Source organism: Garra rufa, chromosome 7 (genome assembly GCF_049309525.1).
Source record: "Garra rufa chromosome 7, GarRuf1.0, whole genome shotgun sequence".
NCBI lineage: Eukaryota > Metazoa > Chordata > Actinopteri > Cypriniformes > Cyprinidae > Garra > Garra rufa.
The window spans coordinates 27,938,556-27,960,287 of NC_133367.1; the positions used below are offsets into that span (position 1 = coordinate 27,938,556).

Below are 21,732 nucleotides of genomic sequence, written 5' to 3' on the forward strand. Positions count from 1 at the left end.
GTTCTCGAATCATTTCGACTTTATTCTCGAATCATTTCGACTTTATTCTCGAATCATTTCGACTTTATTCTCGAATCATTTCGACTTTATTCTCGAATCATTTCGACTTTATTCTCGAATCATTTCGACTTTATTCTCGAATCATTTCGACTTTATTCTCGAATCATTTCGACTTTATTCTCGAATCATTTCGACTTTATTCTCGAATCATTTCGACTTTATTCTCGAATCATTTCGACTTTATTCTCGAAACTTTTCGACTTTATTCTCGAAACTTTTCGACTTTATTCTCGAAACTTTTCGACTTTATTCTCGAAACTTTTCGACTTTATTCTCGAAACTTTTCGACTTTATTCTCGAAACTTTTCGACTTTATTCTCGAAACTTTTCGACTTTATTCTCGAAACTTTTCGACTTTATTCTCGAAACTTTTCGACTTTATTCTCGAAACATTTCGACTTTATTCTCGAAACATTTCGACTTTATTCTCGAAACATTTCGACTTTATTCTCGAAACATTTCGACTTTATTCTCGAAACATTTCGACTTTATTCTCGAAACATTTCGACTTTATTCTCGAAACATTTCGACTTTATTCTCGAAACATTTCGACTTTATTCTCGAAACATTTCGACTTTATTCTCGAAACATTTCGACTTTATTCTTGTGATCTTCGATTTCTTTTATGTGGCACTAAAACATTGTCGTAATATAGTGAAATTAATAAAGTATAGTTTTTAATTGAGGAAAAAGTCGTGACACATGAGGCAGCGAGAATCAGACTATAATTTTTACAGTCTTACAGACTTCCTTTAAGTTCCTACCAGCCAATTGGCGAGTAACTCACAAAAAAACATTTTTTACACCATTTGCTGCTTTCAACTGTTAATTTTGGACCTTTGTATCCATTTGAAAAACCAGATGAGGCAGCTTCTCTGTTTACAGCGCCATTATTAAAGACATGAGATCATGCACAGTTGCACATTCGACCCTTGCCAGAGCTAATAAAAATGCACTTGATGTACTTGTTTTGTAACATCAGACCTTCAACCGCAGCTTATGATGGATGTCTTATCGCTCTGAAAGGAAGAGAGAGAGACAGATCGGTGAATAAGAAAAAGTGTGTCATGGTCCAGAGGAAAGTAATAAAACTGTACAAAACATTAAAAATCAGTCCCGTGTGCTTTGGCTGATAGTGCGGCCCACATATTGCTTCATCTCTGTCATAGCTTCTGAATGCATCCCAGGTATTGCTGAGAAACCTATTCAAAAAACCAAAATCTTATTTTCTGGTTCGGTATGTATGACTGAACTGGCAGGCGGAGTGCCGGATAAACCTAATAGCTCTGTTCCACAAACTAGTGAGCTCACTGCTTACAACCTCATAAGCGATGGAACCTCATAAGTGAGTGATTTGAAATGCTCTACATGTGTAGTAAGTCTGTACATCATGCAAATACCACTCCATGTGAAACTCATGGAAACTTGACTTGCAGATAAATTACAAGTGAGTCGGGAGTGTCTGTATAATGGCTTAACGTGTAAACGCATTGCATTAGGTTTTGAAACACAGCCAATATAACAGACCTTTTTTCAATGGTGTTAGCTTTATTTGTGGTAGCTCTGGTGGTACTGCACAGCTTACCACAGCACTTATGCAAATTACAGTCACCCTGAACCACAAGTCAAGGGTACTCTGTGTTCATGAAATACCCTATAATCCTGAAAAGGCACCTAATTGCCTGTCTAACCAAGTGGAAAGGAATATCAAACCTTGGTGTATGTGTTCACCAAAGGTCATGCGTGTGCTGGATGAATGTAGGGGTTGACTAGTGTCGGTGCACTTTGGGTATGTTGCAAACTGCGAAATACTTCTGCTTTGTGTCAGACGTACATTGGCTTTTAGATTTAAAAATAAATGCTCATCTGTTTTATTCGCAATCAAAATACCAGATATAATTTTGTTGGCAGAGAGCGTATTCCCATGTTGCATATCCATCTCGTGAGAACTCCGTCTACACGGCACAGTAACAGCAGGTGTTATTTGAGACAGGATGAGGGTTTAGGCAGAAATTCATTTTAATTTGGATTCTTCTGATGTAAAAGAGCCAAAATGAACGCGCTCGAGTCCAAGTTAGAATTTGAGAAAACAAGGTCAAATTAAATGGCTTCTTTTTAAGAGGAATCTAGAGACATTCATCCTGTACCACTAAAATATATTAACCTATTTATTTAAGGTGCCATATTAAACACATTTCAAAAGATTTCACTCATGATTGATTGTTTAATGCTAAATGACTCTTCTGTCATCATCTACTAACTGTTATTTAACTTGTCTTCTGAGGAAAACAAAAATTATTCATTTTCTTCTTCAGCAACTCTCCAAAAGTTACAAAAACACAATAAAAGTTGTCCAGGTGTGCCATATTCAAAATTCTGAAACCATATGATAGCTTTGTGTGAGGAACATGAAATTTGAATGAACGATCAATGAATAATGACACTGTTAAACTATTGTCCTCAGAAAACTCATATGCATTTATGATGCTTGTCTTTTAAAACTGCCCTGCCTCATTACTCAAAATAAACTTCTCTGTTTTGTTCTATGACAGAAGCTGGTGAACCATTTTATGGGTAATGATGTAGGAAGAGTACATAACTTATAGGATAATTCAACTTTCAAAGTCCTTTTGGGGAAAGATTTAGTGCTCAGGCAAATAACTATTTATCCATGTCTGGGAAGCATCGTCAATGCTCATCTTGCCTTCTTAATTTCTGTCTCCTTTGGTCTCGACCGGGACAGAGATGAGCTCCAGGGAGGCATACAAAGGGTCAAAGACAGGTCTTGTGTATCTGAAGTCTTGCGCAAAACCACATACTCACACATATTCAATGTGGCACGTAACACTATGGGTGTAGGCTTTATCTGGTGATCTTCTGAGAACTGCAAAATAAACTTGACAAGTCCTCTGTGTGAAGAGCTGAAAGCGATGCAAGATAGCAGGTCGAACATAAATGAAGTTAGGAAACACACTCAGAAAACATATATCAACTGAGATTTTTCAAATCCTGAAGATGTGGGTGATTTAGTGCATTGTGCAAACCCAATCCTAGATCCTGACCTCTCATGTGCATTTTGATTTAAGAGTGGCCAGATTTCACAGCGTGTCACATGCTGCGTTCTTCTTTGGAAGTACAATGCTGTCATTTCCTTTTCATCCTAATAATAATGATTTGCGTAGTGATTGATGGACTTTTTACAACTGTCGTTTCATTCCCTGCTTCTATCATGACGTCTAATTGCTTAACCATCCCATAGTCAACCTCCTGGTTCTAATAAAGCTGACAGTCTGCCGGTAAACGCTCTTTCGGACACCCCCTTTCTGCTCGGCCTTTCCAAACCTCCTCCTGTAATACCCATTACTGTTCGCGACCCAGTCTTCTGCGTGCAACCCATTCCCCACAATCCCTCACTCTCAGAAACCTCGGTTGCGCTTCATTCACAATAATTATAATAACGTCTTGTGGTTCAGGTATGAGAAGAACATACCTCAGTCTAGACGTAGGAAGTTTCTTAATGGGCATTCCTGTGCTACTGCTTGGCGTATTTGCATGGCTAAGGCAAGCATTTAGCATTACAGCCTTTAGGAACTATGTGACCGCGTTGCTAATATCTGAGTATTCAAAACAGCGTTTTTGTCAAATGTGCATTTTACTACATCCATCAAAGATGTGTAATGAAAGCCATGAAAATGGATTTCCTGTTTTGGAGGACTCTACAAGGAGCTACAAAACCTCTGGCCCAATGAACTCTGCAGCTGAACAATTATTTTTAAACAAGCATGCTTGAAGGATGATCACACAAATGCTGCCAACCCACTAGCATAGCATTTATTTGCACAGGTAAATGTCCTTTAGTTTATGTAAAGTCATTTTACCATACCATTTTCTCTTAGTAGTTGAATTAGAATGCAAGCTTTGAGTTCAATGTGGCAACTCGATGCATAAAATGTGACTGTGAAAATTCTCAGTTTTCCAGGTCATACTCAAATTTTATGGTAAATTATTCCACTAAATGTATTTTCCTGTTTCTCAAGATGTTTCAACTTTTATCCAAGTGGCCTTGTCAGTTGTAGACCAATGGTAGAGGCTCCCCAACATATGAGTTGTTGAAGATGTAGAGATTACATGTGGGTCATTCCGTGTCAACTTTTTTGATTTTGTCAACATTTTTCTGAGGAAAGATAAACATGCATAGCAAAGATGATAAAAGTAAAGTGATTAAATGTCATAGATGTATATTTACTGAGTAATCCACTATTTTGTAGAGAAGGATCAAAGCGTCTCGGTTACGTATGGTAACCCTCATTTCTTGATGAGGGAATGGAGATGTTGTGTCAAAGCTCTGACACTAGACATCGCTCTTGGGAACCCAGACACCTCTGACATCATTGAGAAAAGACCACTGAAGTTGGCGAGCAAAATTTGAATTGCTGGCCACGCCCCAGACAACCGGGTAAAAATTGGCAAGTGTTGCATTTGCTCATTTGTTTTGCTCTAGGGAATGTCTCAACCCACTCAGAGGCAGTTTAAAATTGTGGCATAAGGGACTCAACTTCTGTGTTCCCTCTGTCAGGGAACAAGGGTTACCATATGTAACGGAGATGTTCCCTTTCAGTCAGTCACTTTTGAAGTTTGAAGGGGTCCCTATAATAAATGCCAGACTTGCTGAACTGCGTCCACAGGGGCACAGATGTTGACAAGTGTGTCACGCCGAATGTACCTCTCCTCCTGGTTATCTTTCAACGTGCAATGTGTGAAGATCAACCTATGGACTTATGGGAGTAAGCATCGAATAGGGAAGATTCAGTGGTGGGCTTGGCATAAGCCCTTCTTGATAGAAGTAAGAACTATCACAGAACCCAGTGACAGATCGAGTGTCTGTCTAGGTTAAGCTTCTGGCATGATAGTCCATAAGGATCACATCCACAATCCAGTGGGAGATCCTTTGTTTGGAGACAGCATTCCGCTTCTGCTGACCTCCAAAGCAGACAAAGATCAGTTTGAAACTACTCACACTGGGCACAACAGAAACAGGTCAGGGTCCCTCTCTTGTGGGGGAATAGCTTGCTAGTTTACCTGATCTTTAAAATGAGTGGTAGGAACCTTGGGCACATATTCATGCTGGAGTCTCAGGACGTGAGAGTCTGCCAGCCAGATTTCCAAGCACGATTCATCAGTGGAGAGTGCTTGAAGATCCCCACCTTCTTGATATAAGTGAGTGCAGTCAGAAAGACCATCAGGAAGTCCAACTGACTGATGGGGCTCAGACAGATCTCTCTGTAAGGCCTGAAGGACAACAGAGAAATCCCAAGAGATGATAAGGCACAGCCTTGGAGGATGTAACCTCTGGCCGCCTCTTAAGAATCTGATAACCAGATTGTGCTTCCCTACTGATCTGCAGTCTACAGTGCCATGGTTCACTGCAATAGCAGCTATGTACACTTTAAGTGTAGAAGCAGACAGGTGCCTATCCAGGCCCTCTTGGAGGAAGTATAACACAGATCCGATGCCACATATCAGAGGATCCATCCTTTGGGAAGAACAGCAATTGATGACATTGCGACATTTCAGGTCACTGGCCTGTGTAATGGTATTCACTACAGCAGGTGAAAGTGGGTGCCAGAATGTGCCGTTGCCCTGGGATAGAAGGTCCTTCCTTAGGGGAATTCTCCAAAGAGACCAACCTATGAAATGGGGGGCATCAAGAAGTCAACTTTCCCGCCTTCCTGAATTTTAGCCAGGTTAAGCCACAAGTGGCACTCCTAGACCACTAATGTGGACATCGCAATGCTCAGAGCTTGCTTTGTGACCTTCGTAGCCCAGAGGGCGAGTGCAGTTCCTGAAAAACCCTTGGGTTAGGACCTTTGTGCAGTTCTTTCAACACCTTGGCCTGATAGACCTGGTGTGCAGAAACCTGGCCCGAGAAAGGGGCCTTCCACCAGTTCCTTGTGCACCACCGGGAAGAAAGGAACTGAGGCTGGGCCCAGATACCGATCATCTACCCGAGGCACCTTTGATGCCGCGATTAATAGCTCATCCTCTTCACAAGCCCCAAATAAGAAACTTGACTCATCCAGATACGAGCTCTCAAACTCAACTGAAGGACATAAAGCATAGGAGGAAAGAGAAGCACGTGGGGAATTACCCCGGCTGTTCTCACCCCACCAGGCTCCTCCACGGAACACATCAATGCAGACTAATTCCTGGAAGTGAAAGGACCAAAACGGGAAGTGGCTGGGGTGACTCAGGGTCTTTTGGCGAAGAACCTGAACTGTGAGCCCAACGTACCTATAGACAGGCTCTTGCAAGTGGGACATTACCAATCCACAGGTGATGATTCAGCGTGAGCATGGGCCAAACACTAAATGCAGAGCTTGTGTCGGTCAAAAGGAAAGATGTGAAAACTTCACCCAGAAGAACACGGGTGGAAAGACATAATGTTAACACACAATTTCACCTGTGAAATTACTTTTTTAGAGTATTTACTCTTTTAGAAGAAAATTTGCTTTTAAAGATCGCCATTGAAGCACCCATTTTTATACCTGACTGGAAGGGAATGTCAATTTTTACTTGAGATTCAGAGCCAAATTACAGAAGGGTAAAAATTACTTTAGAAAGATTGCAGCATCACTATATTATTTTTGTGACTTTAGCAATCTTTGTTGCATTTTATGCCAGTGGTGACCACTGAAAATGTGCACATTTACTCCTGGAGCCATATTGAGATTGGAAGATCTCTGCAACTGAACCATACAGGGCCTTAAAAATGAGGATGCCAAAGACCCAAGATCTAAAAGGCCATTAAGAAATCTTTAATACTTCTTGAGTTACAGCCATGCAAACTTTGGAGAAAAAACTTGAAAAGTGCTTTTTTTATATTTTCAGTGGTTACCACTGGCATATAACGCAACAAAGATGGCTAAAGTCAATTGATTTTACTAATAGACAAACCAATCTCTGTGTAAAAATAACATTATGATGCTGCAGTATTTCTAAAGTCATTTTCCCCCTGGAGTTTAGCTCAGAATCTCAGGTGAAATTATTCATTTTGACCCCTCTCTATAAAATTGTGGAATAAGTTGTGAAGCGTCTTGAGCAAAAAAGGAAACACTGAGAACATCCAGTGCATAAAAACATGCACGCACTAATCTGATGACTTAAAAAAAATATTTCCATCTCCTTACTAAATCCACTGCACAAAGAAATCAGGTTGCTCTCGGGACAAAGGGGTTTGTAAAAGTTGTACCTGATCAAATGGTGACTATGTATAAAAAATGACTATGAATTATGGTAGTCAAGCTTTGAGAAGTTTCAAATATTACAGATAATGAAGTTCTTGCAACCATCAAGTCCCTAGTGTGCACTCTCTGATATTATCACTAAAGTGCGAGTTGTGAAACAATGAAAGCTGATCATAATCACTGACCTGTGACCAACTCTTCCTTTAAAAGCTGTTACATCAGTAAAGCTGATTTGGATGAAGAGCATGTTGCAGCTTCTGGGTGTGGGTTCCTTGAAACTCTCTATAAAAGGAGAACTCAACATCTCTGTGATGCACATTGAGTGTAACTGAGCTGTCTACAATGTGCATCCTTTGGCATATCACTTGCCTGCTACTGCTGCATTTCTGCACCCCAGGTAATTACATATAGTCTACTTGGGTAATTACAAAAAATTTGCTGCAGTTAAATTTATTTATTAACTTATTAAAAAGCTTTAACCAAACAACTAGCTAAGTTGTGATGAGTAATCGTGGCAATAATTTTTTTTATAGAATATGTCTTAGAATTTGCTGTCATATAGTTAACATTAAACTAAACTCTTTTTTTAGGTTTCTCCATGCAGGATGGCATCATTGGTGGTAAAGTCTCTGTTCCACACAGTCGACCCTACATGGTCTACATTCGTGACAAAATAACAAAAGCAACATGTGGTGGGTTTTTGGTAAGAGAGGATTTTGTGATGACAGCTGCCCACTGTAAACAAAGGTAGGATTCATTTCTGTTACACTTTATGCAATATAAATCGTTTCAGCTTTACAGTAAATAAACAGAAAAATTGTATAATAAATGATTTAAAAAAACAGTTATGGAGTCGTTTTTCAGCTCAAATCAGTTAAGTGTTGGTTCAGTTCAGTTCAATAACAGTGTAAAGGTAATATAAATTTTGAAACAAGTTCAATTCAGTTCAATTCAATATGAAACTTAAACAAAGCAGCGCCTGCTTATCATTTTGAATATCAGTTATGTTGATGATTTTCTTCATTTTAAGTGGCTCATGTTGTTATGAAAAAATTCACATATTGGTATGCTAACTCATAACTCCTAAACCATTTGCTGCAGACTCGAGTGTCTTATGTGGTTGGATTCCTTGGCTCACGCTGAACAAAACACACATCTTAGATTCATAATTTTTGGGTATTTTGGATTTATTGAAAAACCTATTTTTGTGAACTAGCTTTTTTCGGCCAATTGGAACCAAACCAGTGCGGAAAGAGACTCTGGAGAGTGAATATCAATAATTATCAAAAAAAATTGAACTTTAGACTCTGTCATTATGCAGTCTTTGTCGTATCGATGTGAAAATCTGTATGCACGGTCTTGGTCCATAGTGCCATAAGCATCTATAAGGACATTTGCTCACTTAAAAAACATGGCTTTTATCTAGCCATAGGCAGATAAACTTTGAGGAGCTATTAGACAAGGCCAACGGAGGTCGATCGGAATGAAACTCAGTGGGTCTGTTTGCCCTAAAGGTCCGTAAGAAATTGGCCACCGGGGGGCAATATCAGTTTTTTGGTGCAGTTTTTCACACAAAGGGACAAGACTCTTATCAAATGATACAACTCTTTTTGAATGATTTTGCCTCTAGAACCACTGCTGTCAATCAAACTGTTTCTTAAATGATTGAGAAAATATAAAAAACTACTTTTGTGTACTAGTCCTAGGTTTTATGCTCAATCTAAAAAAAACTCTCTCAGTCAATAATTATCAAAGAAATTTTTTAATTTACCCTTTGGGAAGCTATAACGGGATTGTTTAGAAAAGCAGCCTGTCCAAATATACCCCAAAGCCTATAAAGCCTAAACGAAAACTCAAAACTTGCTGAGCACATGCAACAGATGATTCTAAACAAGCATGCAAAGTTTTAGGAAGATCGAACAGTCATAAATGTTTAAAAACTTATTTCTATGGCACATAACCTGTATATGCCAAAAATACCCTTTAAAATCACTGATTTGCTACGTAAATAATATGCAATATTTTTTTTTAAATGTGCTTAAATGCTTCAAAGTGATTGAACCCTTGTAATCGCTACTTGCAGCTAAATTATTATTATTATTATTTTTTTTTTCAGTCATCTAATGGTCTATTTGGGGGTCAATGATACCAACAGCTTACCTGACGGTATAGAGGTAGATCCCATTTCACATCCAGGATTCAGTATGCGGAAACCAGGCCATGACATCATGCTCCTAAAGGTAATACATAAGATTGAACAATTTTCTTAGTATCATGTCTAAAAAAGCAAATGTTCTGTCTAGGAAATAGAATCTTTAATATCTTTAAAATGTGTGAAATGTAGTGGTTATTTACTGAAGCAAGAAATCTGCATCTTCTCTTTTAGCTAAAAACCCCAGCAACTTTAAATGAAAATGTGAGTACCATCGCTTTGAATGAAAAAATCTCAAAGTACTGCATGATCATGGGTTGGGGCTGGCAGGCTTACGATCACGTGTCTCCGTCAAATGTGCTCAAAGAAGCATGTGTGACTCTGATAGACTCTGAAAACTGTGGCACGGCTGATACTCTGTGCACTGAGGGATCAACTAGACCAGGAAAGGTATTTATGGTGGCACCACTCACAAATTCCTATCTATAATGTATCAGGGCTACTGCACTAATAATCAAATGATATAATTCGCAGGGAGACTCTGGGGGTCCACTTGTTTGTGGAGGTGTTGCACAAGGAATTGTGTCATTATACCAAAACAATAAAAATGGAGGCTACCTCACACTGTACACTCATATTTCTCACTACCTTTCATGGATTCATGACATCATGAAATCACCTTAGCAGCAATATGAAACATGGAAGGGCAATCTGGATAAACTCATGTAGTTGTCTGGTTCAGTGCAAGTGCTATCATTCATGTTTGTTTTTAGCTTTACACCGATCAGCATATGTGTGACGATAAATGTGCAAGTTTAAAATAAAGGCTTATATGTAAACCTTTCACACACGTCTAATAAAAAAAAGAATTTTCTGTGTCTGAAAGTATTTGTCTACTTGAGTATTTGTACTTGAGTAGCTGGCCACTAGAACTAGAACTATCTGTACCCTCGAAAAAAGTACTGAACTAAATTATGTAACAAAAATGTATGGAATTCACAAAACCACAAGATTTTAAAATGAACACCTACAGCAACAACACTTTCAGCAAAATACAGCCCAATCAAACTTGAATCTAGACATGTTCTGAGAAAAAGGTCTTATCAGAAAGATGCTAAGCCTAATAAATGAACACACTGAGAATAAAAATGCTTCTGAAACAAAAAAGCCAATTAATGCTACCTAAGCAAACTGACCTGTAATATCCACCTCTGTTAGAAATTTTGAAAAGAGGCTAAATGTCAGAGTCTCTACCACCACAAGAGATGAGAACACTTAAATAAGTCGTGAAACATCAACAAGTAGATCATTCAGTGCATAAAAACATGCCCTCACACACACTCAGATGACTTCCACCATTTCCAGAACCTTACTAAATCCATGCCACAAAGAAATCAGGTTGTTCTTGGGAGAAAGAGGTTTGTAAAAGTTGTACCTGATCAAATGGCGACTATATATATAAAAAATACCATTAATTATAGTAGTCAAGGTACCAGAAGTTGCCAACATTACAGATGTAAAGAAATTCTCACAGTCCCTTGTGTGCACTTTCTGATATTATCACCAAAGTACGACTTTTGGAACACCAAAAGCTGATGGTAATCACTGACCTGTGATCAAGTTGCGATATATGGGAGTTTTTGATGCGTTTCCATCTACTCTTTTGGCTCAAAACCCAAGCAACTTTGAACGAAACTGTGAGTACCATCACTTTTTCAAAAACTAAGAATGAAAAATTCTCAAAGTACTGCAGGGTCATGGGTCAGGGCTGGCAGGATTACAATGACGAGTCTTCATCGAATGTGCTCAAAGAAGCAAACATGACTCTGATAGACTCTGAAAACTGATATCATGGCTGATGCAAGGGATCAACTGGACCAGCACAGGTATTTCAAGTTGCACCACTCACAAATTCTTATTTATGGTGTATCAGTGTCAGTGCAGTCTGATATACTAGTAATCAGATGACATAATCCACATGGAGACTCTGGGGGTCCACTTGTTTGTGGAGGTGTTGCACAGAAAATTGTGAAACTTTACAAAAACAAGGAAATAGAAACACTCATATTTCCTACTACCACCATGAATTCATCTGGAAAGCTGGATAAACTCATGTAGTTGTCTGGTTCATTGCAAGTTCTATCATTTATATTTGCTTTTAGCTTTACACCAATCAGCATATGTGTGACATTAAATGTGCAAGTTTAAAATAAAGGCTCATGTGTAACCCTTTCACACACATTTAATAAAAATGTAAATTTTACAGCTGGAACTAGGTATGGAATTCACAAGATCACAAGATTTTAAAGTGAACATCTTTCTACAGAATCAGCCATTTTTAGCAAAATATAGCACAATCAAACTTAAAGGCATAGTTCACTTTCAGAACAAAAATTTACAAATAATTTACTCACCCCCTTTTCATCCAAGATGTTCATGTCTTTATTTCTTAAGTTAATAAGAAATTGTTAATTGAGGAAAATATTTCAGGTCTTCACTCCATATAATGGACATCAATGGTGTGGTTAAAAAGTATGGTTACACTTTAGAATACGGTTCTATCATTAATGATTAACTACACAAGAACAAATGACTAATGCACTAACTATTAACTAACAAGAAAATCTGATTAACGAATCAGTAAGTATTGGCACTCAGTTAAACGTGGTAGTTCACCATTAGCTAATCAGTAACTACTATTTTTTTCATTTCTCCTAGAGAACTACTAAGAACTATATTTTAACTAATGTAAATAATGCAAAATGGATAATTAGTGCTAAAGTAAAGATCATGGTAATGCACTAGTAATGATTCAGGTTCTACCAAAACCATCAGAAGAAATGACTAATAATTTGAATCCGTATTTTAAAGTGAAGATTATGATATTTCCATAGTAATGACTAAAGTCATTAAAAACTATTGAGGTTTTTGTAAGGTCCTGGATAGCAATACTTCTGATGACTTTAGTAACACTTTATTCGTTAGTGGGTTACCATGATCTTCACTTTAGAATACGAATCCAAATAATTAGTAATTCCTTTAGAAGGATGTAGTAACACTTGAGTCATTACTATCCAAAACCTTACATATACCTCAAAAGCTTACAATGGTTTCAGTCATTACTGGGGAGTTATCATGATCTTTACTTTAGAATACGGATCCAAATAATTAGTAATCCCTTCTGAAGTATTTGGTAATTCTTGACTCATTACTAGTGGGTTACTGTGATTTTTACTTTAGAATTAATTATACATTTTGCATCATTCATATTAATTATGAACCTGTATATAGTAATCCTTAGTAGTTCTCTGGGTGATATAAAAAAAGTGAACTAGCGCTTTCAGCTGAGTGCTATTACTTACTGATTCGTAAATCAGAATTTCTTTTTACTTAATAGTAGTTACTATAATGTTAATAGTGCATTAGTCACTTGTTCCAGTGTAGTTATTCATTAATAAAGGAACCATATTCTAAAGTGTTACCAAAAGTATATAAATCTTCAATTCGTTTTGAAAATGACAGATTGTTTCACTAGATAAGACACTTCTTCCTCGGTTGGGATTGTTTAGAGCCCTTTGAAAACTGCATTTTGGAAGTTCACCGTTTAAAGTCCACTATATGTAGATAATTCCAGAAATGCTTTCCTCGAGAAACATGCACATCTTGGAAGACAAAGGGGTGAGTAAATGATATGCACATTTTTGTTCTGGAAGTGAACTAATCTTTTAAATCTAGACATCAGATTGCTCTTATCAGAAAGTCAACTCATCAAAGAATAGCTTGCTCCTCTACTTTTAAAAATAAGATGCTACAGAAATATTTTTTGACTTAACAAGTGGGAAATCTGAGAGAAATCAACCATCTTTAAAAGAGGAGCTATTTACATCTAACACTTGTAATCTCCACCTCAGCAAGGATTCTAACAACTGTGAAAAGTTGTATAAAGAGATTAAATGTCAGAGACTCTGCAACCAGGGACACTTGAATAATCATGAAATGTCTTGAGCAACAACGAAACACAGAGAACATTCAGTGCTTAAAAAATGCATGCACACTCAAGAGTTTCAGTGTACTCTGAAGATTTTCAGTCTCTATAGCATGGGTTCTCAACTCTGGCCCTCGAGGTCCATTTTCCTGCGGAGTTTAGCTCCAACCCTTATCAAACACAGCTGAACAAGCTAATCAAGCTCTTCATCATTACTGGAAAAGTTACAGGCAGGTGAGTTTGATCAAGGTTGGAGGTAAACTCTGCAGGAAAGTGGACCTCGAGGGCCAGAGTTGAGAACCTCTGCTCTATAGTGTGCACTCTCCGATATTACACCAAGGTGCGAGTTGTAAAAGCTAAAGCTAATGATCATCCTTTAACAGTCTCTAATTTAAATGTTGTTAGATCAGTAAAACTGATCTGGATGCAGAGCAAGCTACAGCTTCTGTCGTTATCTTCCGGGTGTGGGTCTTTTGAATCTCTATATAAAAGCCAAACCCAACATTTCTGTGATGCTCATTAAGTGTAACTGAGGTATCTGAAATGAGCATCCTTTGGCATATCCCGTGCCTGCTATTGCTGCGTTCCTGTGCCCCAGGTATTCACGTCCAATCTACTTTAATTACAATAGATTGCTTGTCAGAATATGCTGTCAAATAGTTTCACATAACTAAGCCCTTTTTTAGGTTTCTTCATAAACGGCATAGTTGGTGGTGAAGTGTCCGTTCCACACAGTCGACCCTAAAACGTCTACATTCGTGATAAAATAACAAAAGCAACATGTGGCGTTTTTTTGGTAAGCGAGGATTATGTGATGACTGCTGCCCACTGTAAACAAAGGTAGGTTACATTATCATATTTTACAATGATGACTTTTAACATTCAAAGTGGCAGTCATATATTTGTTTTGTAAATATACACTTATCATTTTGTGAATTTGGCATGTATGATAGCTATATTTATTTTTTGTTTGGTCATGTTTAGGCATCTAATGGTCCATTTGGGGGTCAGTGATACCAACAGCTTACCTGACGGTATAGAGGTAGATCCCACTTCACATCCAGGATTCAGTATGAAGAGAACAGGCCATGACATCATGCTTCTAATGGTATGGTAATATATAAGACTAAATAATTTAATCAATATTACACTAAAAACATCTTTTCATTATAGAAAATGTTTAACATTTACGCAATCTACTTTTGCTTAACTTTAAAATTCTGAAGAAAAAAAAACTAGCTGCAAGAAATATAGGGGCTAGTACTTTAAGCTAAAACTCTGCATCTTCTCTTTCAGCTCAAAACCCAAGCAACTTTGAACGAATTTGTGAGCACCATCACTTTTCCAAAAACTGAGAGTGAAGAAATCTCAAAGAACTGCATGGTCATGGGCTGGCAGGATTACCATCACGAGTCTCCATCAAATGTGCTCAAAGAAGCATGTGTGACTCTGATAGACTCTGAAAACTGTGGCACGGCTGATACTCTGTGCACTGAGGGATCAACTGGACCAGCAAAGGTATTTCAGGTGGCACCACTAACAAATTCTTATTTTTGTACCAGTATCAGTGCATTTTGATATATTAATAATCAAATGATATAATTCACAGGGAGACGATGGGGGTCCACTTGTTTGTGGAGGTGTTGCACAGGGAATTGTGTCATTTTGCAAAAACAAGAAAAATGGAGACTACCTCTTAGTGTACACTCATATTTCCCACTATCGTTCATGGATTGAGCACACCATGGGTAAATTGAACATCCCAGAAATGTCAGATCAAGTCTCCGGGCCAGGAACATTAGCTCTAACCCCTAGATGTTGGACCCCAAAACATCATAAACAGCAAGTCTTGACTGGTAAACAAAATCAGTGCATTTTAACTTCATTTGGTCTAAAAACCCAAAACTGTATTAAATCTTCTATCAGCCAAAAAGTTGAATAAGGAAGCCAGAGTAGAGCAGAAAGCGGGAAACAAAGTTATACTCATAACGTTGAATGGTTTCATAGAACTAATTTCTTTTTTATGTTTCTTCATGCATGATGGCATCGTTGGTGATAAAGTCTTACATAAACCCTACATGGTATACGTTCGTGACAAGGTATCAAAAGTAGCATGTAGTGGTTTTTTGGTAAGAGAGGATTTTGTGATGACAGCCGCCCACACTGTAAAAAGTTTTCACCAGATTCAACTTAGGTTTTTAAGTTCAGCAGCTGCCTTAAGTTTTTAAGTTAAATCAGCTTAAAACTACAAGTCATTATAACTTATTACAATAAAAATGAGTTGATATAACTTGTGAGTTTAAATGACTTAAGTTGACTTAACTTAAAATCTTAAGGCAGCTGCTAAACTTAAGTTTTTAAGTTGAAACTGGTGAAAACTTTTTACAGTGCACTGTAAAAAAAGGTAGGTTAAATAAATAATTTTACCAAAAAGCGTATACAAACTGACAAAGCAGCTTTACAGTAATAAACAGGAAAAGAGAAAAGACAAAGCAAATTTTACAGCAATATAGTGTCATCATTCTGTTCAAGTCAGTACCTTTGGTTCAGTTCAGTTTAATAACACAGCGAGGGCAGCGCTTAATTTAAGTTGGATCCTACCAGATCCTGTTCCGGAAAACCTGATTTTGTATTTTTGCGTTGCTGCTGGCAAAACATATTTAGTGAGCAGCGAAATGTTTAAAGAGAGAGTGTAATACCAGAAATAATGCTGCGTTCCAGGTAGGTTTTTGAGCCAATAAATCACGACGTAAAAGCACGATCAACTCACGACTTTGTAGCGTTCCAGGGAAGTCACGCCAAAGTGCCTGAGCGCATTTATTATTATTATATTATTATTAATTTGATTGCAACTTTATATTGTCCTAAAGTGTATTTTTCCACCGTATACCACTTGCAGAAACACCGCACCCGTAGGGGCTAACATTGTAGTTTTGCGGGCTATGTCACGTTAGAATTTAAAACTAGGAATACATCGATCTAGTACGAGTTCACGAGTGGGAAGTCATGGGTTTGACTGCCATGCCAGTGCACTTTCACTGGTTGGAAAAACACGAGTAACGGGTGGCCTGGAACTCAGCACATTAACGCGGCGTCACATAGCTTGCGAAACAACAATAACAGCCCCTACGGATGCGGTGTTTATACAAGTGGTACACGGTAGAATTTTTTTTACTACAGGACAATATAAAGTTGCAATCAAATTAATAATATAATATAATATAATATATAAAAAACTGCCTGAAACGCAGCTTAATACCACATCAAGTGAAATAATATAAACAATATAAGCACTATAAAAATAGCTAAAAGTTAGTTACCCTGACTCCAAAAAAAAAAAAAAATAATAATTTAAATGTAATGGTATTCAGAACAGAACAAGAATTAAACAAAATATTACGTATTTTATGTGGTATAAAGCTAAACCAAAACAAAGCAAAACTAAAAATACCAGGCATTGGGCTCACGTACCTGTAATTCGGCATAAATCCAAGTGTTTCCATATTCGCAATGTATTTGAATGATAAACTATTATTTATAATGTAGACTAGGCTTTGTAGGCTACTTCACGTTCGTAAATCGATGGGGTAAAAATATCCTCTTCAGCAAAAATGTGCTTGGCATAACAGCAGAGTGGACCGATTATACTAGGCTACGGACTATTTAAATTGACCACAGTAACATTTTAAATGTTTGACTGTATTTTATTTTAATAATGTACTGACAAGTTTGAATTGCTAGAATATGTGTGTGCGGATCGAATAGCTGAAACATGAAATACTCGATTATTTTTGGTCACACAGACATAATTGGACATAATTCCGTACTGTTAAAAATTTTCCCGTTAAAAAACAGTAAGTAACTGGCAGCACGGTTACTGTTAAATTAACAGTGTCTTGCTGTTGTTGAAATTTACAGTATGTTACTGTTTTTGGAAATACAGCATGAAGCTATTATTTTTCTACATTAAGAGTAAATTGTTGTCAAAAAGCAAGTTAATTAATGTTTAGTTGCACCTTTTTTACTGTAAACTACAAATATGCTATTATATTGAGAAATGGACAGCTAAGAAGAAAAGGAATTTTTCTAGATATTTCTTTTATTTTATGAAGTACCCTTTAAGTCTTGCTATAAAAGCATGTTTAAATACAATTTACAAATATAACTTTGAAACATTAAAAATTTAACACAATGCAGTGTAACTTCAAAACGTGCTTTATTACACCTTTGAAAAACTTGAAAAACTAAAGCCACTTTAATTACAAAACATGAAAATTAGTGGCTTTAGCAAAGCAAGTGGAATTACTAAAATAAACTTATACTAAAGAATAAACTTTAGTTTTATAACTATATAAACAAAACATTTAAACTTCTACTCAAATGTTTGGGATCAGTAAGATTTTTAATGTTTTTAAAAAAGTATCTTATGCTCATTAAAGTTCCATTTATTTGATCAAAAATAGAGAAAAATAATATTACAAAATATTATTGCAATTCAAAGCAACATTACTTCATATACTTTAAAATATTATTTATGTCTCTGATGCAAAGCTGAATTTTCATCAGCTATTACTCCAGTTTTCAGTGTCACATTATCCTTCAGAAATCATTCTAACATACTGATTTATTACTTTTATTATCAATTGGAATCAGTTGTGCAGCTTAATATTGTTTTTGAAACATGTGCTACTTTTTTCCAGATTCTTTGTTCAATAAAATGTTAAAAAGAACAGCATTTATTCAAAATAGAAATCTTTTCTAAAAATATAAGTCTTTACTATTACTTGTTATTTATTTACTACATCCTTGCTTAATAAAAGTATTATTTTTTCAAAGAGAGAAAGAAAGAAAAAAAATACTGACCCCAAACTTTGAAAGAGGTGTTTATTGTTACTAACGTTTTCCATTTTGAATAAATTATGTTATTTTTAACGTATTATTTATCAAAGTAACATATTACAGGTTAAAAAAAATAAATAAATAAATAAATAATTAAGCAGCACAGCTGTTTCCAACACCGATATTAAATCAGCATATTAATATGATTTCTGAAGAAGCATGTGACACTGAAGATTGGAGTAATGACACTGAAAATTTAGCTTTGCATCACAGGAATAAATTATATTTTAAAGCATATTAAAATAGAAAACCACTATTTTCACAATAGTAGTTTTTTCAGTATTTTTTATCAAATAAATGCAGCCTTGATGAGTAGAAAAGTCACCTCTAAAAAGGATAAAAAAATCTTACTGATCCAAAACTGTAGGCGACCTTGCCCATCTGCTTTGATAGGACTTGTCCACCCTTGGTGCCCTTTTCAGAATTTATACCAGTGATCCGCCTGAAAAAAACAAAAGCGTACATTCAGAATTAGTGTGGGTAAAAGTTTGCATAATGAGAATGTGAAGAGAAATTAATATATAAATGCATTTCAAAATGTTGATTTTGGACAAGTCTGTGGACAGACACTGGAGCCAACACGTTTATATACTGCGTATTGTGAAATTGTTGCTGCAATTTTTATGATTTATTTAACTCGATGTTTTTGCTCAATATAATTGTCACATAAAGACGAATGAACATCCACATGTGCTCGCTGCCGTTTTCTGTTTCAAAAACACTGTTAAAAACGGTTTTCTTTCCTTCGTGCAATAAATACAGTAAAATACTGTTAAATTGTGTCTGTCATTTAACCAACCGTGAAAAAACAGTAATGCACTGCACAATTTTGAATATAACAGGATTATACTGTTAAAATATTGCCGTAAATTAACAGCTGGCAATTTTTTTGCAGGCTTACGGGATAGCGTTCTGTCATCTCGGTTTCCTTTTCATGAATTGCAGCGCCTTACATCTGTTTTAAATTAGGTAATTATTTAATTCAGAGCGCCTTTTAACTGCCGCATTTGAACTGTTTTGGATCCGGCAATTATTCATTTACAAATTAAGCACCGAGTAAGGGTGTGTTGGGTGTAGGGGAACGCAGGGCACAAACTAATGCGGGGTTAGTTGTAACACACGTGGTTTTAATATTTCCACACATGCTAGCATAACCAAATTTACATATCTACTAGTTGCCATAGCAACACTATGCAGAGAAAAAAAGTGCGCCAAAATTCAAAAGCCTTTTGAAGATATCGCTGAATATTTATTTTACCATAGGCTGAAGTAAATTTTCCATTCCAGTATTAAGTATTCATTTAAAATGAGTCAAATCTGCTATTATTTTAATCTCCAATTTGTTTATCAGTTTAGATAGCATATTAATGTTTCGCAAACCAACAGAAGACACTAACCGGATTTAAACTCCAGTCGCGCAGATGGGGAACATTAACACTGTGTTACAATATGCCCCGCTGTTATTAAACTATGCTATTCTATGACATTAGCGATGCAATTTACACTATGTACTTTGATGAATTTTAATAAGAAACCACCAGAAACCGGTGAATAAAGACTGACAATTGATGTTTAATGTTCAGGAATTATTATTTCAATAAATGTATTTTGGCTCGTTTGTGTGTCTTCTATGAGAGATGTGTGTGGGTGTTTTCTGAATGTCTAAATGTGTTTCATATATGTGTCCACAATGTTTTGAACTACTGTATAGTTGTGTTGTGTCAGGGCCGTTTCAAGCATGGTTGCGATGTGTTCATTGTCAAACTCAAATTAGATATAAAAAAAAAAAAAAAAAAAAAGTCAATTACTTTATTTGAAAAAGTTAATGCATGTATTTTATTGGCAAAATATTTTAGTTTGTTGTGTATTTAATTTTTCATTCGATCAGATAACTTAAGCTGTCATATGGTTATGTTACAACGTGCCCCTCAGATGGTACCCCACGGGGCATGTTGTCACATTTCACTTCCTTTCTTTTGAGGTAAATAACGAAAAACGTATACACTGTAAATATGAAACAAAGCGTATATTTGTACTAGACGTGTGTGAAAATAATGTGGATAAACATTGTACTCTGAACCCCACGTGGATTTACATAAACCACGAAATTCAAAAGGTGTTAGGCTGTGCCCCGCTCTCCCCTATTCACACCTTCCTTTGGTTCGATTGAATCAAACTCAAGTTCGTTTTCCCCCTTGATGTGGATCTTTTGTGAAGGTGTGAATACAGCAAACAACCGTACTGAGAGACCCAGCTGAAGAGGTGGTCTCAGTCTGCTTACAAACGAACTCTGATATACGGTTGAATGGATGAACCAGCAGAATTGCCTGGTGTGAATACACCCCAAATTTAATCTATTTTGAAACAAGTTAAATTCAGCTATAAGCAGTTCTACAGAAGGCTGCAATGTTGTTATTAAGCTTAAGTCACTTCAGTGTTGATTCAATAGCGTTCAGTGAGTGTCGATGTTACAAGATGCGATTCAGCTATAAAGAAGCTACAGAAAACGAGTCATTATTCAGCTTAATTTAGTTCAGGTCTTTGTTTTCTTCTGTTGGTATCAGTGCAGTTTTATTGATAATATTACTGAACATTAAATGTTTTTTACAATGGTGACTTTTAACATCCAAAGTGATATTCATATATTTGGATTGTAAATATACACATATCATTTTGTGAATCGAGCCTTTATGATAACTATATTAATTAATATTTTTGTTTTAATTAGTCATCTTATGGTCTATTTGGGGGTTGATGGCACCAACATTTTACCTGACGGTATAGAGGTAGATCCCATTCCACATCTAGAATTCACTTTGAAGAGAAGAGGCCATGACATCATGTTTCTGAAGGTCATACAAAATGTAACAATTTCATCAACATTACACTAAAAAACGCTTTTCATGATAGGAAATGTTTGACTTTTGCAGAACTTACTTTTGCTCAACTTTAAAATTTAAGAATATAATAGCTAATAATTCAAGCAAGAACTTTTCATCTTCTCTTTTAGCTCAAAACCCCAGCAACTTTGAACAAAATTGTGAGTACTATCACTTTACCAAACACTGAGAATAAAGAAATCTCAAAGAACTCCCACTACCTTTCGTGGATTGATGACACCATGATTTCATTTGAAACCCAAAAAATGTCAGATCCAGTCTCCAGGCCAGGAACATTAGCTCCAACCCCTAGACGCTGGACCCTAAAACATCATAAACAGCAAGTCTTGACTGGTAAACAAAATCAGTGCATTTTAACTTCATTTGATTTAAAAACCCAAAACTGTATTACATTTTCTATCAGCCAAAAAGTTGAATAAGGAAACAGTAATGCTCAGAATATGCTACTGAATGGTTTCATAGAACTAATTTCTTTTTTTATGTTTCTCCACA

General features: G+C 36.4%; 2 protein-coding genes across 2 annotated transcripts; both read left to right on the plus strand.

Moving 5' to 3' along the window:
* Positions 1 to 7,910: 7,910 nt before the first annotated feature.
* On the plus strand, positions 7,911 to 10,261 carry LOC141337847 (chymase-like). Its single transcript, XM_073843426.1, has 4 exons — positions 7,911 to 8,051; positions 9,421 to 9,544; positions 9,691 to 9,906; positions 9,991 to 10,261. Exons 1-4 carry the CDS (start codon positions 7,957 to 7,959, stop codon positions 10,138 to 10,140), a joined length of 585 nt encoding a protein of 194 aa, XP_073699527.1. The 5' UTR covers positions 7,911 to 7,956; the 3' UTR covers positions 10,141 to 10,261.
* A 2,849-nt stretch (positions 10,262 to 13,110) lies between these two features.
* LOC141338084 (chymase-like) lies at positions 13,111 to 21,409 on the plus strand. The gene is given in 7 exon segments (XM_073843647.1): positions 13,111 to 13,134; positions 13,934 to 14,039; positions 14,128 to 14,281; positions 14,426 to 14,549; positions 14,738 to 14,959; positions 15,051 to 15,189; positions 21,351 to 21,409. Coding segments are annotated over 7 exon segments (828 nt in total).
* Positions 21,410 to 21,732: the final 323 nt, after the last annotated feature.